The sequence below is a fragment of the Mesoplodon densirostris genome, chromosome 13 (assembly GCF_025265405.1).
Source record: "Mesoplodon densirostris isolate mMesDen1 chromosome 13, mMesDen1 primary haplotype, whole genome shotgun sequence".
NCBI classification, from domain to species: Eukaryota; Metazoa; Chordata; class Mammalia; order Artiodactyla; family Ziphiidae; genus Mesoplodon; species Mesoplodon densirostris.
In genome coordinates, this window is record NC_082673.1 from 14847729 (window position 1) to 14867104 (window position 19376).

Consider the following 19376-nt stretch of genomic DNA (forward strand, 5'->3'; position numbering starts at 1 on the left):
AACTACAACTATCAACCTATTGATTACATGAATAACTATCTCTGGCTAAAATAAGGCTAAAATAAGAACAATAACAAAAAACTTGTAATGTCACAAATACAGATGTGCTATGGGAAAATCTTATCAAAGGATATGGACAATTACATAGCTACTCCAGGTCTGAATGATTCCACCAAGTTCAACTGCATTTCCAGAAGGGTTTGGTATTTAAACAGAATATATTTCAAACAAATTTAAGGAAGATATGGCAAAATAATATTGAACTATTCTATACAAAACAATTATACACAAATCGTTCCTTGCACAGGTAAGAGAAGTATGCACTTATAATGTTTTTAAATATCCGCTTTAATCAAAAAACCAACAGAAATTATATTCATCTTTATTGCAAATAGAAACATAAGAAAAAATTCAATACAATGACTTTTTTTTTTTGACCACGCCACGCGGCTTACGGGGTCTTAGTTCCCTGGACCAGGGATTGAACCCGGGCCCACGGCAGTGAAGGGGCCGGGTCCTAACCACTGAACTGCCAGGGAACTCTCTCAATACGACTTGAAAAAAAATTAACCGTTAGCCTGAAATCTAATCAGTCGAACAGTAACAAATGCAAATAACCCCATGTTCTACCTTCTAGCCAATGGAAAGATGCCACAATGAGAAGTTGAACCTGACAGCAAAGCAAATTTTCTGTGGTCCATGATGAGATGGTCAGGTTACAAGAGGACATCACTTCCACTTCCAATAATGTCTAAGCACATGTTTCATTATTTAGCTGAAAAGAGTAAGGTGTTTCCTGCCTGTGTGGTATAACTATATCGGGCCATACTTAAGAGCCAAGATATTCATTAGGTCTGGACATGATTTCTACGAGTTAACAGCATCTCTGAGGAAATGAGAAATGGTGACATGAGCTGGGAGTCAGAACAGTTTGTCTCCAGCCCCAGTGTGCCACTACCTGTGAGACCGTGAACCCTTCAGTTAGTGCCTATACCTTTACTTACCTATCAACAAAATGGACAATATTATACTCCAGCCCCTACTTTCCTCCCTTCCTCATCTCTTTCAATAATACTCCTGGTTCTCCTGTCCTATTATGGAGAATGGAATATTTGATGAATAGAGATGAAAGCCAGGGTCGTTCTCATTAATAATTAATACTTGTGTTGCTCTTTACACTTAATAAGTCATTTTTAAACTTTTTAAAACTTCAACAGCCCTGTAAAATGGCTATGATTACACCATTTCACAACTAGTAAGACTGAGACCAGAGAAATTAGTTAACTCACCCAAGGAGGCAAATAAATGGGCAGAGATTGAACACAGACCTGATGACTCCAAAATTCACCACCTTTCTCTTATAAGATGTTGACTCACTGCAAAGCAGATAGGGATCACCTCACTTTAGTAGGGTAGGAACCTGCTAAAACAGGACCACGCTCAATAAAAAGTTCCTGAGTTCTTAAAAGGAGAGACTGAATCATCAAGCTACCTTACTCTTCGATAGTCCCTCCATAAAAAGCAAAAAGTGTGGCAGTTCAACCTCAGTTCCATCACGCACACCAAAGGAGAAAAAAAATCAATATATCTGTAAAAGAAATTTAAAGTGCCAGGGAAAGGTATTACATATATCCAGAGTAAGATGGTAAGACAATAACTAACTTGAATGCCTAGAAAAAGAAGTTGCTCACAAAAATCAGAGGATTTTGTGAGGTTGGGGGTGGGGTAGGGGAGACAGTGGGAGGTCTGTTAGTTGAGCTTTGGTGAAAGCTTGTCTAATTCAATCCCTCGTTCCCAAGATGAGACTGAGGGCCAGAGAGGTTAATGTTTACCTTCAGTCATTCATCAGATCCACTGGGTGTATCTTGGATGTGATTTAACCAAGGACGTGACGCACTTGTTAGCGGAAATGCTTTTACATTTGCTCCTGACACTTCATTCTTTCCCCTGGGTTTTCAGTCCTTTAGAAAAGCTCCCTAATCTTTCTCAGTTCAACTTTTATACAAAAATGAATCCTGCTCTGTGAACAGAATGTAGTATTTTTTTTTTTTTTTTTTTTTTTTTGCGGTATGCAGGCCTCTCACAGTCGTGGCCTCTCCCGTTGCGGAGCACAGGCTCCGGACGCGCAGGCCCAGCAGCCATGGCTCATGGGCCCAGCCACTCCGCGGCATGTGGGATCCGTGGGATCCTCCCAGACCGGGGCACGAACCCGCGTGCCCTGCATCGGCAGGCGGACTCCCAACCACTGCGCCACCAGGGAAGCCCAGAATGTAGTATTTTTTGATAACTAAAGCTCTCAAGGGAGCTCTGGGCCATTCTGAACCTCAGTGATCATCAAGGGGCGATGAATGTAGATGTAGAAATCTGGAGAAAACTGATCTGAATGCCCTCTGAGCCCAGAAAATCCCTTAGAAGTGATGTTTGTCTTTATACGTGTGTGTGTTTGCACACGCGTGCATGCACTCGTGCACGGGCACACAGAAAAGAAACCCCAGACGTAAGGACTCTGTTATTAATCATCAAAGATAGGTGAAACGAAAACATGTCATCTAACTGAGAGATCTGATCAACTGACGTTTCACTGCACTATGCTCAAACATGAAAATTAAAACACTTAAAATGTATTTCTCCCTCCTAAGAGTAGTGAAAAATAGACTTATTTCAGGTTGAAAAATAAAGGAGAATAAATAAATCAGAGATATAAAGATTTATCCCTAGCTCAACACTGATTCAACTGAAATCAGTTTCACATACAATGTGTTCCACTCTTAAAGCAATTGCACTGTTATCATTTACATTACATCTCCAAGCCTCCATCGGTTCAGATGAAATAATCCTTCAGCCTTCATGTTAATATCAGGTCTCTTGCCTTCTCTTTCATTTTTCCCACTACCTTTAGCCATTTTTCTCTCTTCTTACCCTTCGAATCAATTTCTCCCAGGTAATCTTTCCAATGAATGTTTCCACATATCCTAAGTCCTAGCTTCATTCTTTTGCCTTAGATTCATTTTCATGAGAGTATCTCATAAAGTGAGAACTGCAGTTATTATTAGAAGCTACTTTCCAGGCACTGTGCTAAGCACACCATCTACATCCCCTCATTTAATCATCACACCTCTTTCCTAAAAGTTAAGGAACTTGTCCAAGGACACAGGCAGCCCACTGGGGTCACTATACTGTAAGGTGCTTGAGGATGGGATCCCTCTGTGTTCTCATCGTGGTTTTTCCAGCACCTAGCACAGTGCCAGGCCCATAGAAGAAGCTCTATAAATATTTGTGCATGGATGGCCAATGGATGGATGGATGGATGAAGAGAAAGAGCAGGAATTTCAACAAGATCTGCCTCCCTCCAAACCTGTACTATATGTCTTACCCAATACATTAAAAGTTGGAGGGGAAAGAATTAGTGCAATAAAAATTCTAAGCTATAAGCAGCTTCTCTGTGGACCAGCTCAATCTATACATTGTGGACCTGTATTATGGGCTGCTTCGGTGTATAGCTTACAAACATTGCTCTGTACACCTTGGTTTTAGCTACTCTATGCTGGAGAGAGTAGGGCCTCCACAGCAGTACTGTGGGGAGGACTGAAAATGATGCACAGACAGCCTCTCTCTATCCCTGTGCCCAGCTAAGAGTGGGATCTAACAAAGGTCCCAGGCTTCTACCATCACAGCACAGGCCCATACTGAAGGAAAGACTCCAAGTTTATTTGGATTCCCAAAAGCTATCCAGATTTTTCAAAGGGTTTTCAGAAAGATTTTCTCTGTTGATCTTTGTAACAATCTGCTAAACCTTGGCAGGGGTAGGGGGTAAGGACTGAGTATTATATGACAAATAGGGTCATGAGCTCTCAGTCTCCCTCGCCTGGCTGGAATTAGCTTCTCTGCCAGGATAAAGCCAAACTGAGAGAACTGTGTGCCTGTGAAAGACATGAGCAAGGCCTCTGATGCTGCTACAGTGCAGGACAGAGTGTAGAGTATGCCAACTTTGGGGTAAGAGAAGGGGAAATACTAATATAACATACTGATGCATATTTATTTATTGCATACATAATATTCATATTTACTTACATATTCAAACAGAAACGAAAGAGGGAGGAACAAAGAAAATGCCACTTGTAGAGGAAGAGAGAGAATTGGAGCAAACCAGGATGAAAGCAAGGCTTCTCTGAATGTCCTTTGTTTTATGGTTTTGACTTTCAAATCATATAAATGTCTTACATAATTTAAAAAAACAAATTTAACTTAAAAATAGAAAAATAAAGTAATCCCTAAAAACTGAAAACAAATTAAAGCAAATAAATCTCCACAGCATATCGGGTTGTGGGTATAACCAAACAGAGAAGAATTATTTCAAATAACTAGGTCACAGTATTTTGCAAATCCCTAAGAGATAGCCTATGCACAGAAAGAACCACAAAGATGTCTAAAACTGCATTTCATATTTCATAGTTAGTAAAAACACTGATAGTTGGTTTGAAACCATTATACATACACACACACACTTGGATACAGTAATTATGTAAAAGTTATTAGGAAGAAAGACTTTCAGTATTAGAGCAAAGAGATACAATATCAAAGAAGTTAAGTAATAACCTGTAATCTTACATTTGAAGTGGAAATATCAATATAACTTCATGATTTGTTTTCCTCTTTTTATTAAAAACAAAAAGACCGGGCCTCCCTGGTGGCGCAAGTGGTGAGAGTCCTCACAACAGTGAGAGGCCCGCATACCGCAAAAAAAAAAAAAAAAAAAAGACCTAGAAACAATGACAATCTTGTAGCAACGAGCAAACCCAGTGCCCAGATGGTGATCTCCAAAGATCACTTTCCTCTAAAAGGAACCAAGACTCCTTGGAGAAGTGTGACTGATCCCAGGTCTAGGGCAGGAAACCATAAAAACTACTGAGGTCATCCAAATGTTGCAGATGCTAGCTTGAAGGGGCTCCCAGTGGCCAAAGACTGAACAACTGGAGCATCAGAAAGAATAATGGGGCTTCCCTGGAGGCACAGTGGTTGAGAGTCCACCTGCCGATGCAGGGGACACGGGTTCGTGACCCGGTCCGGGAAGATCCCACATGCCGCGGAGCAGCTGGGCCCGTGAGCCATGGCCGCTGAGCCTGCGCGTCCGGAGCCTGTGCTCCGCAACGGGAGAGGCCACAGCAGTGAGAGGCCCGCGTACCGCAAAAAAAAAAAAAAAAAAAGAATAATGATTGCGGTAGATTAAAGTATATCAAACATATAAAAAGCCATGTGTTCATTATATTTTTTAAAATTTACTGGTCACTATACCAATTTGCTAGAACAAAATTTTTTACTCTGATAATTGGTAAATAAAGAGAAAGAATCACAAAAGAAATAATGGTTTGGAGAACTGGCCAGACAGGAGGCTGGTCATTTGGGAAACTGACTTAGAGCAATTCAAAGAGAGAGAGAGATGGGGAGACAGAGAGACAGAGAGACAGAGACAGAGAGAGACTGATTGATGATGCAGTATGTTGTGAACTTTCCTTCCCAACACCTCCTGCTTATCTGCTGCCCTAGAAGATTTCTGCCACTTTACTCCTATGATCGGGACTAAAATAGTCACTCCTTACAATTTCATTTGAATGTATTACTTCTCTTAACAGGTGAGATTTAGCAAAATGCCTTTGAATACCACTGTAAATTAGACTAATACAATGTTTGTTTTAAATCAGAAAAACTAACAAAACTCTTTAATGGGGATTTAAATTTAACACAGTCTTACAACATGAAAAGGGGGAACCAATTTGTATTGAGCACCTATGACTATATACCAAATGTTTTAAGATATCATTATCTCATTTAACTTTTGTCAGTAGCCCTAGGAGAGGATCATTCACATTTTACAAATGAGAAACTGAGAGAGAGTGGTTAAGGGACTTGGCTAAAGTCATGCGTTTAGTTAAGGGACAGAGCTGGGATTCAAAGAGAAATCCGTGAACTACATCACACTCCTCACCTAAAAGAAAAAGAGATCACATGCATGCTGGACGTGGTCGAAGTCTGTGGTGATGCACCATTACTAAAAATACCGCAGTGATGAATTGCTCATTAACTATTTCCCTTGTAAGAAAATCATGTAACTCTACAGGGAGATGTAAGAATAAGTTCATTTGGTAGTTGTGGCCTTGGGAAAATTATTTAATCTAAGATTTTTCAAGAAGGAAGAAGTCATAGAGTTCATTCTAGTCCAAATTATTGTTTTCTAGATTAGAAAACAGACCTGGAGAGAAACAGTGATAAGCCTAAAACCAAACAATGGGTTAGCGGCATGAGGGCAAAGACACTCTCCACCTTAGGTACCACTGTAGCCCTTGGGGAGCCCTCGGGGAGCTCTGAGAGGTAACATAGCCCTTGGGGTACAGAGGTAACTGTAGCCCTCAGGGAGTTCTGAGAGGTAACGTCAGAAGGCCTGAGCCATCCTACGGAATTAAGAGAGTGTGTGTGCAGGACAATTTAAAATTTACTTTAATTAATTTATTTATTTTTGGCTGCGTTGGGTCTTCGTTGCTTTGCATGGGCTTTCTCTAGTTGCGGCCAGCGGGGGCTACTCTTCATTGCAGTGTGTGGGCTTCCATTGTGGTGGCTTCTCTTGTTGTGGAGTACGGGCTCTAGGCGCACAGGCTTCAGTAGTTGTGGCACGCGGGCTTAGTTGCTCCGCGGCATGTGGGATCTTCCCGGACCAGGGCTCGAACCCGTGTCCCCTTCATTGGCAGGTGCATTCTTAACCACTGCACCACCAGGGAAGTCCCCAGCATCCTTTATTGATGACAGTGAGCATGATGGTTCTGTACATGTAGGTGCTAAGACCCCCTGGAGAGTTCTACTGTTGAGACTGTACAGAGCAAGAACCTATGTGACCAGCAAAATATAGAAGAAATAAAAATATAAGAAGTATTTTAAAATATAAAAAGTATTTCAAAAATATAAAAAGCTCCAGCTGAGACTCCATGTGGACTCTGCTTCCTGGGTGTTCCCTGCACATGTCACTGGTGCCTGAGATAAGAGAGAAAGTGGGTCCTGCTGTGCCCTTCAGAGACGGCCTGTGGATGCAAAGTCCATTCTTACTTTGTTTGTTTTGGGCTTGCGGGATCTTAGCTCCCCAGCCAGGGATCAAACCCATGAGCCCTGCAGTGGAAGCGTGGAGTCCTAACCACTAGACCACCAGGGAAGTCCCAGTCCATTCTTACTTTAATGCTGTAGTTGCGTAGTATCCATGTGTAGCAGTTGTCATTTTGGGTCCTCTGAGGCTTCTTAAGCAACTCAACCCTGCCTAACCACCACCATGAGTGCATTGGCTAAGAACCGGCCACACGGTAAGCACTCAAACATGTCTTAAATTAATTGGTTAATGAACAAACAGAATCTGAGTATCCTGACATACTGCCCACTACAATCTTCTACCAAAGTTCTAATTGGCATTGAAGAAAAACTAATGTAATTCGGTGTGATAAATACCTCTCTGCTCAAAAAAACCTATCATTGTCTCTCTGAGTTTCTAACAGCCTCTGTTCATCTCAAGATTGTTTAACATTACAGAAGGGAGAAGACTCTAGCAGCTGCTGCAGGATGTTGGTTTGCAGGGGACCTTCCTCTTCTCTTGAGTTTAAGTGTGGTGTTCATACATCTCGCAGAGCCAAACCTCATCACCTGACCTTGGAAATGGCCAGTGATGCTACAGTACATCCACACCGAATACAGTCTATCTGCATTTAAAAGGTTAATTTTAACGTTAAAAAAATCTTTGTATACATTTATAAAATTAGTACAAAATGAACTTTAAAAACTATCTCATAGAAGAACGGGTCTAGAAAAGCTGTGAATGCTCTCAGAAGAATGAAACCAATCAAAGCATGTTCATGCTTCACTTGCATCTAAAGACGCAACAAATCTGAGGCTGCAATTTGAGTTTAGGGGCACCGCCTTGACTCTCATCAATGACTCAAAATCAGTGGTTGAAGAGAGGTGGCAAATATTTGGTTAATTAGAAAGCAATAAAAATTACAGTCTATTTTTAAAAATCACACCCCAACCTAATCTCCTTATCTTTTCAAGACACAGAAAAAAAGTATTGGGTTGGCCAAAAATTCATTCAACTCAAACAGACTTTTTGGTCAACCCAGTATCTTGATTATTCTCCAGTGAAAAACAGAATAGAGTTTTCCAAGGCTATTTCCGTTGTAAAGACAAACGAATGGCTAACTCTTCATAATTCTGCACACAAAGAGTGGGATCCCAGGAAAGCCAAGGTGATGCTGAGAGACCACAGTGCTCTAAAAACAAATGTTGTTGACAATGGTTTGGTGGCAAAGTAGAATCTTAGACTATCATTTCTTCAGAAATAGTTACAAAAAAAAAAAAACACCAACTGACCGGAAATTATGACAATAGAATATGCCTATTATAGTATTTCAATAAAAATCACGTATGCACATTTATATACTCCAAGGAGTACAAGACTCCAGCCTCCTGGCTCTTACTGTTTGCACGTCTTCAAGCAAGTTATTTAAAGCTCTCTGGACCTTTGTTTCCTCATCTGGAAAATGGGCATAATCAATAATACCTACTGCATAGGCATTAGTTACATGGATTAAATGATGTTTTACGTATAAAAATACTTAGCATCTTCTACTTAGCAAACACTCAACAAATATTATCAGTCATTTTATTACCATCACTATTATTACAGAGGTTTCATTCTCAGACCTGCTCAAGGTGCAGGACTTCAAATGTAAGGTGCTGTCATCATCATCATAAATAATTTTATTTCCTAGAATACATGATTGAGTTATATATTTCAATTTATACTGCTGTACCTATTGAAGTTAGGTAAGCTCTGGAAGAAATCATTATTTACTACTTCACTTGATCCTGACAACAACACTGACCCAGAGAGAGGGGAGATATTATCCTCATCAGACAGATAAAGTTCAGTTTCAGCTGAAGTTCAGGGAGTTAAGTGACCTGCCCAAAGTCACAGAGTTGGTGACCAGCAGGGCAGGGTTCATGACGGCTCCGTCTAACTCCTCCTGCAAGGCTTTTCCCGCTATTTCAGGCTTTTCCAAAATATCAACTTCATAATATTTCATTTCATTCAATAAATGTGACCCTAAGTGAGTCAGCAGAAAGACCATAAACAGGGAGGGTGCAGCGTGACCACAGATCCACTGTTGCACAGAAACGAACACCAGGGGGCTGAAGGTGTTTTAGTGACACACTCATGAATGTCACCACCTCCTCTCAGGGCACAGGGGGCCCCAATGTGATGATGAGATGAGCCCAGTGGTGCTGAAGGTGCCCCCCCAGCAACATCTGAAAGCATTCATCTCTCCACCACCGCCCAGCCCACCTCCCACCTGCTTGACTTTAGAGCCCTCGCGTGTCTGTCCAAGGAAAGCTTTTTTGGGGCCGGGGGTGCTGGCTGGAGCCAGAACAAGCCTCAGCCTTCCCTGCTCTTTGCCTTTGTTCAAGTCAGTCCTGCACAGAGAGCAAACGTCTTTCCTCCAAACTCCAAACGGTCCAATTCGACTTCTCCTTGTTAAAAGCCATTTCTGCCATGACATGCAGCTCAACATCGCCACGCCGCCAGCCAAAACAATCTCTGTAGCCCACAGCTTCCATTCATTTATTTAAACATTTTCTAAACTTATTTTGTAAGCTGTCTCTCTCCTCTTAGATCTGTAAGCAACTTAAGGTCCAGGTTTGAGCCTTTATATCTGCCCTGCCCCGTGTCCACCCGCCTACACACACACACACACACACACACACACACAACACACGCAACACACGCACAACACACAATACACTCAACACATACACAACACACACAACACACTCAACACACAATACACACAACACACACACAACACACACACAACACACACAGGCAACACACACCACACACACACGGCACAGCACCATGCCCGGAGTCGTTATTCAATGGCTATGAGAGAGGGCGAGTGAGCAAAGGCCCATCTTTGATACACGTATGGAGCTTCATCTCTACCATATAACACAACACAAGCAAACTGCTATGGAGGGTCAGGTAATTTTTTTAAATGAAGAAAGAACTTTAACTCGAAAACTTTGTCAGAGGAGAAATTTAAACTATTTTTAAATTCACCTTCAGATACACTTCTTAATTCTCCATGTCACTTATGTGCATGGAACGGGGTTTAAATACAAAAGATTAAATGAAATAAGTCCTTAAAAAATACAAATCTCTGCTTAGAGAGTAAGAAGGATTCAATTGATACAAATTCAAAAAATCAAGGTAAGTTTTAAAAAGAAGTATCATCCCTGTTTAAGTTTACTGTAATATGACAGGCCACCCTCTACTCTTAATCAATCTGAGTATCTCTTGTCTGGAAAGGAAGGAAAAAGTATGTGAGCTGGAAATGAAAGGCCTTTTATCAAAACACCGAAGGCTACCAAACATTGTATAAATTGCATTGGCAAATGATCAAAAACAAAAAAAGCTCCTGATGACAAAACCAGAATGGCATTGGCACTGTGTGATACTGCTTCTTTTTAACCCGGATGTTGGAACATGGGATGAACAAATTCCGTGATTTAGTTTTATTCAATCGTTTACCCTCTTCACCAAGAAGGCCACACTCAGTGACCACTGCCTTGACCACATCACTGTGGAATTCTGCAGCCCAAGACCCCAGGTCCACAGAAAGTTGTCTATCTAGCCTCTGCCTCAACCAGTCATTAAGAGATGGCCTTGGTCAACAGGGGTTCAATACGCATCAGTTCCTACCCAGCTCAGCACTGGACCACAGCCTGGTAACTCTCGAGGTCCAGATGGTGCATCTGGAGGGAAATGGGATGATCCAGAAGGTTCTGCTCCCTAGCCTGGCTGGAACAGGGACACACAGGCTGGACTAGCAGTGATTCCTGATGTGTGTCCTGAAGAACACTATTCATGAGAAAGAATGCCTTAAAGAAATCAGATTTCATGGTCAAATAAATTTGGGAGAGACTGTACTTTGAACTTTCCTTTGGGAGTTTCACAATGCACATTGGTATATTAAGGGTTATGAAAAGTCCAGTAGCAAAGGACTCTGTAATGCTTTGTTTAACTCAACAAGCCCCTAATTTATTTGACTATGAACCTTCTTTCCAGTAACACCTCTAATATTGAAACTTAGGATGGGAAATACTGAGACCACATTTGACAGTTACATGGCTTCAGATCTAACAACAAGACAACTCATGGTTTCCCTGACCAAGAATTGTTGCTCAACAAAGGTTAGTGTAAGAATTAAACAAAAAATGGGATGTTCAGGATTTCTGACAACCAAATTATAATGTAATCTGTAAATTTTACCTTAATATAAGCAAAACATATATTATTTAAAACCAACAGAAAAAAACAGACTTATAGGTGACAATTACAATGTCCATAGCAGTATACTCTCTATAAAAAGATTTGCTATCATGGACCCACAACCCAGTATGTATGTCTTTTCACGGGTAAAATGAAATAGAGAACAAAATGATTACCCAAATAGTTCAACTTCTCTTTCTATACAATAATATAATTTTGTCCGCTAATTTTCAGATAATCCAAGCTTGCTGGGTTTGAATGTGGAAGTGGAGGAGAAAAGTGGGAGCCGGCCATTGCAAAAGCTCTTGTAATTCTCCACTTAACCGCTTAAATATACTTTATTAATAAATTGAGCCTTAGGTAGATACAGTCATTTGACCATCTTTGAAATCACTAAGGAAACATCCAGGATATTACATGATATAATGCACTGAAAATCCCAATATCTGAGAATTCATGTTCCCACATTTCTGAGCACCCAATTTACTATGGAAAAAAAAGATTTGAGCACAAAGTATTATGGGTCTATGTACCAACATAAAACATCATCTAAAACAAAATTCATAGATTGCCTTTCTAACTTCAAGCACCTCCAGTAATGCAATTACAACCTGTTCACATTTATGAATGGAAAATCCATGAAAATGATCTGTATTTCAGATCATCAATTTTTTTAAATTTAACACTTTCAGACTCATGTCAGACCATGAAAAGATTTATTCAGATTTAAGTTTGCCCATTTCATTCTTTTGAACTGAGAACCGTAAAAACACAAATATGCAAAGTTCTCCCTTTTCCAAAACACAGTTGGTGAAAATGTTACACTTTAGTACAATCTGAATCGAAGAGAAAACATTGAAAGACTTCCTCCTCCTAAAACCTGAGGTGGGGGAAGGTTGCTGTTCACGAACTTGAATTTAACACCTTGATGTTAGAACGAACTTTCTCTTTACTCATTGCATTTTAGTTTAGTGGTCAAAAATGATCATGGTTTCAAGGAGTTCTAATGGCAGTGCCTTACCAGTGTAGATGCTGGCATTGGAAGCTGGAATACCAAACTGTGACTCGATGAACTTGGGAATGAAGGTAATGAAAGCAGTTACAATGGCACTCTCAGCTGTGTATGACAAACTCACAAAAAGGAATGTCATGTTGCTTAAGATCCTGACAGCTGCTCTTGGTAGGTCTATAAAATGACAAAAATGACAAATGAATGTTATAAACAAGGGATGGAGAAGAAAAGAAAATTGAATTGCTTTTGAAATGAACTGGAAATAGCCATTCAGCAATATAGGAAAAATTGATGACTGATTAGAACGCATCCCCTTTATTAAATAGATTTGGGGTTTTTTTTTTAGTTTTTCAACTAGGATAAGGAAATATAATAAAGAATCTAAAAACATACCCATACACAAATATCCTTATAAGAAATACCCCAAACCTATGACTCCTGTTTCAAAAACTGCTTAAAATAAACGATTTGCATTTTTTATTGACTGAAATAATGGTATTCTTTGTTAAGACCCTGAAGTCTACTAAATGTATAAAGTACCTGCAATATAGTCCTAAATTATAGTTTCCACTTCACCCAACTAACACTTCCCTGAGTAGGCGCACTTCTGAGATGCCAGCTCTCTGGCCTGACACCCACAGCAGAGGAATTGGTACATGATATGGGACATCTGTTCTTCCAGCCTCATTACGAAACAGGAAATAATACAGCTAAAAAGGCATAAGGGATAAGGCCACCAGGTCAGACATTCCCAGGGACTTTGGATTGGGGAACAAACAGAAATGATCTCCAAAGGAGCCAGACAGCCCAGAGGTACGGGCTCCATCCCTATCCAGCCACCTCTCAAGGAAGAGAGAAAAGTCCCATTTTTGAATCTAGGCATTTATTTCACAGAACTTGCCATATATATGCTTCAAGATGTATGTGCATTTTCATTACAGCATTATTTATAAGAGCAAAAATTTAGGGGAAAAAAATAAATGTCCATCAATGGGAAACGTTTACATAAATTATGGCACAGCCATGTAATGAAATACTATGTACTAGTTAAAAATGAAATGGAGCTTTATGTACTAGCATAAAAGGAACTCCAAGAAATATTTTTGTTAATGAATAAAGCAAGCAGCTGCAGAAATATACATATGCCTGTGTGCATAAATATATATATAATATTTAGGTAAAAAACAAACTAAAACAATGGATTTATATATGGTAGAAGGTATACATTTCAATATATATAATGCCAAGAAATGCTGTAAATGGGAGTAAGATTGGGAAAGAGAAATAAAAAAAGATTCTTGTGTATATACTTTTGTATAGTTTGCATGTTTGTAATGTGAATTAACTCACGTGTGTGATCTTTACATATCTTCATGGAAAAGGTGAGCTGCATTACTTTTGACATGTACAGTCTCTCAGTTATGAGAACAGTTACCCCCTTATGCTACAAGAGGGTCTTTCTTATCTCTGTGCTATTAACTGTATTCCCCACAAGTCCGATCGGAAAATGTCAAGCTCATCCATTGAGTCTCGAGATTAATCCCGTCCTGGAGGAAGCTGTCACAGCCCCTCCAGACAGACGGAAGTGCTCCTTCTCTGTGCTCCCACTACACGCTGCTCCTGTCCATCCACGCTCATCAGTTCTTTTGTAGCTGCACGTTTTCCCATCTGCTTCTTTCAAGAGAATGTAAATGCCATGAAGGCAGGAACTTGGTATATCTTTGTATGCCCAGCCCCTGGCACAGATCTGGCATTCAGTGGGCACTCAAAAAATATTCCTGGAATGTATTTATTTATTAACATTTTTTATTACATCACAGCAATAATTTGTACTAAAACAATATCCATATACTTATGAGAAAATGAAGTCTGTTCCAAGGATGCCTGATTTCCTCCTGGGGAGAGAGTTAGTTATTAAGGAAGCATATGTCATAAAATTAAGGGTAGTCCATGTGGTGGTGGACTTACCAAAACCACAGAAAAAGGTGAAGGACCAAATAGATCATCTTTTTTAAAGTGGGGCTCTTTAAAGCTAAAGAATCCTAAAGGGATGTAGATAAGATTATAAACTAAAAATCCCATTAAAAGAAAAATTAAAATGTGAACAAAAGAACAAGGGGGAGATATACAATATTGGCTTTATCCAGCCTATCTGGGAGAGAAATAGTTTGTATGCTTGAATTTTTCAGATAACTGGGCGATTGCCTTTTTAAGCGATAGAGCTTTGAATATTTCCTATGTGTTAACGGATATTACTGGAAATCCACAGCATAATTTGACATGTTCTTCAAGATTCAAACTCATAATTATGAATAATAATATCTATATGCTAATTTGTTTTAGCATATGTATATATTTTTTATACAGCAGGTTCTTATTAGTCATCAATTTTATACACATCAGTGTATACATGTCAATCCCAATCTCCCAATTCATCACACCACCACCACCACCCGCCACCGCTTTCCCCCCTTGGTGTCCATACATTTGTTCTCTACATCTATGTCTCAATTTCTGCCCTGCAAACCGGTTCATCCATACGATTTTTCTAGGTTCCACATATATGCGTTAATATACGATATTTGTTTTTCTCTTTCTGACTTACTTCACTCTTTATGACAGTCTCTAGATCCACCCACGTCTCAGCAAATGACCCAATTTCATTGCTTTTTATGGCTGAGTAATATTCCATTGTATATATGTACCACATCTTCTTTATCCACTCGTCTGTCAACAGGCATTTAGGTTGCTTCCATGACCTGACTATTGTAAAGAGTGCTGCAATGAACACTGGGGTGCATGTGTCTTTTTGAATTATGGTTTTCTCTCAGTATAAGCCCAGTAGTGGGATTGCTGTACCATATGGTAATTCTATTTTTAGTTTCTTAAGGAACTTCCATATTGTTTTCCATAGTGGCTGTATCAATTTACATTCCCAGCAACAGTGCAAGAGGGTTCCCTTTTCTCCACACCCTCTCCAGCATTTGTTGTTTGTAGATTTTCTGATGATGCCCATTCTAACTGGTGTGAGGGGATACCTCATTGTAGTTCTGATTTGCATTTCTCTAATAATTAGTGATGTTCAGCAGATTTTCATGTGCTTCTTGGCCGTCTGTTTGTCTGCTTTGGAGAAATGTCTATTTAGGTCTTCTGCCCATTTTTGGATTGGGTTGTTTGTTTTTTTAATATTGAGCTGCATGAGCTGTTTATATATTTTGGAGATTAATCCTTTGTCCATTGATTCGTTTGCAAATATTTTCTCCCATTTTGAGGGTTGTCTTTTCGTCTTGTTTATGGTTTCCTTTGCTGTGCAAAACTTTTCAGTTTCATAAGGTCCCATTTGTTTATTTTTAGTTTTACTTCCATTACTCTAGGAGGTGGATCAAAAAAGATTTTGCTGTGATTTATGTCAAAGAGTGTTCTTCCTATGTTTTCCTCTAAGAGTTTTATAGTGTCCAGTCTTACCTTTAGGTCTCTAATCCATTTTGAGTTTATTTTTGTGTACGGTGTTAGGGAGTGTTCTAATTTCATTCTTTTACATGTAGCTCTCCAGTTTTCCCAGCACCACTTATTGAAGAGACTGTTTTTTCTCCATTGTATATCCTTGCCTACTTTGTCATACATTAGTTGACCATAGGTGCATGGGTTTATTCTGGGGTTTCTATTTTGTTCCATTGATCTATGTTTCTGTTTTTGTGCCAGTACCATATTGTCTTGATTACTGTAGCTTTATAGTATAGTCTGAAGTCAGGGAGTCTGATTCCTCCAGCTCCGTTTTTATTCCCTCAAGACTGCTTTGGCTATTTGGGGTCTTTTGTGTCTCCATACATATTTTAAGATTTTTTGTTCTAATTCCATAAAAAATGCCATTGGTAATTTGATAGGGATTGCATTGAATCTGTAGATTGCTTTGGGTAGTATAATCATTTTCACAATATTGATTCTTCCAATCCAAGAACATAGTATATCTCTCCATCTGCTGGTATCATCTTTAATTTCTTTCATCAGTGTCCTATAGTTTTCTGCATACAGGTCTTTTGTCTCCCTAGGTAGGTTTATACCTAGGTATTTTATTCTTTTTGTTGTAATGGTAAATGGGAGTGTTTCCTTAATTTCTCTTTCACATTTTTCATCATTAGTGTATAGGAATGCAAGAGATTTTTGTGCATTAATTTTGTATCCTGCAACTTTACCAAATTCATTGATTAGCTCTAGTAGTTTTCTGGTGGCATCTTTAGGATTCTCTATGTATAGTAGCATGTCATCTGCAAACAGTGACAGTTTTACTTCTTCTTTTCCAATTTGTATTGCTTTTATTTCTTTTTCTTCTCTGATTGCCGTGGCTAGACTTCCAAAACGATGTTGAATAGTAGTGGCAAGAGTGGCCATCCTTGTCTTGTTCCTGATCTTAGAGGAAACGCTTTCAGTTTTTCACCATTGAGAATGATGTTTGCTGTGGGTTTTTCGTATATGGCCTTTATTATGTTGAGGTAGTTTCCCTCTATGCCCAGTTTCTGGAGAGTTTTTATCATAAATGGGTGGTGAATTTTGTCAAAAGCTTTTTCTGCATCTATTGAGATGATCATATGGTTTTTCTTCAATTTGTTAATATGGTGTATCACATTGATTGATTTGCATACGTTGAAGAATCCTTGCATCCCTGGGATAAATCCCACTTGGTCATGGTGTATGATCCTTTTAATGTGTTGTTGGATTCTGTTTGCTAGTATTTTGTTGAAGATTTTTGCGTCTATATTCATCAGTGATATTGGTCTGTAATTTTCTTTTTTTGTAGTATCTTTGTCTGGTTTTGGTATCAGGGTGATGGTGGCCTCGTAGAATGAGTTTGGGAGTGTTCCTTCCTCTCCAAGTTTTGGAAGAGTTTGAGAAGGATGGGTGTTAGCTCTTCTCTAAATGTTTGATAGAATTCGCCTGTGAAGCCATCTGGTCCTGGGCTTTTGTTTGTTGGAAGATTTTTAATCACAGTTTCAATTTCATTGCTTGCGATTGGTCTGTTCATATTTTCTATTTCTTCCTGGTTCAGTCTTGGAAGGTTATACCTTTCTAATAATTTATCCATTTCTTCCAGGCTGTCCATTTTATTGGCATAGAGTTGCTTATAGCAGTCTCTTAGGATGCTTTGTATTTCTGTGGTGTCTTTGTAACTTCTCCTTTTTCATTTCTAATTTTATTGATTTGAGTCCTCTCCCTCTTTTTCTTGATGAGTCTGGCTAATGGTTTAGCAATTTTATTTATCTTCTCAAAGAACCAGCTTTCAGTTTTATTGATCTTTGCTATTGTTTTCTTTGTTCCTTTTTCATTTATTTCTGCTCTGATCTTTATGATTTCTTTCCTTTTGCTAACTTTGGGTTTTGTTTGTTCTTCTTTCTCTAGTTCCTTTAGGTGTAAGGTTAATTGTTTATTTGAGATTTTTCTTGTTTCTTGAGGTAGGCTTGTATAGCTATAAACTTCCCTCTTAGAACTGCTTTTGCTGCATCCCATAGGTTTTGGATAGTCGTGTTTCACTATCATTTGTCTCTAGGCATTTTTTGATTTCCTCTTTGATTTCTTCAGTGATCTCTTGGTTATTTAGTAACGTATTGTTTAGCCTCCATGTGTTTGTGTTTTTTACGTTTTTTCCCCTGAAATTCATTTCTAATCTCATAGCATTTTGGTCAGAAAAGATGCTTGATATGATTTCAATTTTCTTAAATTTACCGAGGCTTGATTTGTGACCCAAGGTGTGATCTATCCTGGAGAGTGTTCCGTGTGCACTTGAGAAGAAAGTGTAATCTGCTGTTTTTGGATGGAATGTCCTATAAATATCAATTAAATCTATCTGGTCTATTGTGTTAAAGCTTCTGTTTCCTTATTTATTTTCATTTTGGATGATCTGTCCATTGGTGTAAGTGAGGTGTTAAACTTCCCCACTATTATTGTGTTACTGTCGGTTTCCTATTTTATAGCTGTTAGCAGTTGCCTTATGTATTGAGGTGCTCCTATGTTGGGTGCATATATATTTAAAATTGTTATATCTTCCTCTTGGATTCATCCCCTGATCATTATGTAGTGTCCTTCTTTGTCTCTTGTAACATTCTTTATTTTAAAGTCTATTTTATCTGATATGAGTATTGCTACTCCAGATTTCTTTTGATTTCCATTTGCATGGAATATCTTTTTCCATCCCCTCACTTTCAGTCTGAATGTGTCCCTAGGTCTGAAGTGGGTCTCTTGTAGACAGCATATATATGGGTCTTGTTTTTGTATCCATTCAGCAAGCCTGTGTCTTTTGGTTGGAGCATTTAATCCATTCACATTTAGGGTAATTATTGATATGTATGTTCCTATTACCATTTTCTTAATTGTTTTGTATTTGTTTTGGTAGGACCTTTTCTTCTCTTGTGTTTCCCACTTAGAGAAGTTCCTTTTGCATTTGTTGTAGAGATGGTTTGGTGGTGCTGAATTCTCTTAGCTTTTGCTTGTCTGTAGAGCTTTTGATTTCTCCATCGAATCTGAATGAGATCCTTGCTGGGTAGAGTAATCTTGGTTGTAGGTTCTTCCCTTTCATCACTTTATGTATATCATGGCACTCCCTTCTGGCTTGTAGAGTTTCTGCTGAGAAATCAGCTGTTAACCTTATGGGAGTTCCCTTGTATGTTATTTGTCATTTTTCCCTTGCTGCTTTTAATAATTTTTCTTTGTTTTTAATTTTTGCCAATTTGATTACTATGTGTCTTGGCGTGTTTCTCCTTGGGTTTATCCTGTATGGGACTCTCTGCACTTCCTGGACTTGGGTGGCTATTTCCTTTCCCATGTTAGGGAAGTTTTTGACTATAATCTCTTCAAATATTCTCTTGGGTCCTTTCTCTCTCTCTTCTCCTGGCACCCCTATAATGCGAATGTTGTTGCATTTAATGTTGTCCCAGAGGTCTCTTAGGCTGTCTTCATTTCTTTTAATTCTTTTTTCTTTATTCTGTTCTGCCGCAGTGAATTCCACCATTCTGT

At 39.0% G+C, this 19376-nt stretch overlaps 1 protein-coding gene across 1 annotated transcript in view; it reads right to left on the bottom strand.

The window, feature by feature from the left end:
* The window catches only part of SLCO5A1 (solute carrier organic anion transporter family member 5A1), a 122418-nt gene that overhangs the window by 38113 nt on the left and 64929 nt on the right, over positions 1 to 19376 (bottom strand). The window contains exon 5 of the mRNA XM_060115790.1: positions 12381 to 12545. Within this exon, the coding sequence (XP_059971773.1) occupies positions 12381 to 12545 (165 nt within the window). The remainder of the gene's footprint in view (positions 1 to 12380; positions 12546 to 19376) is intronic.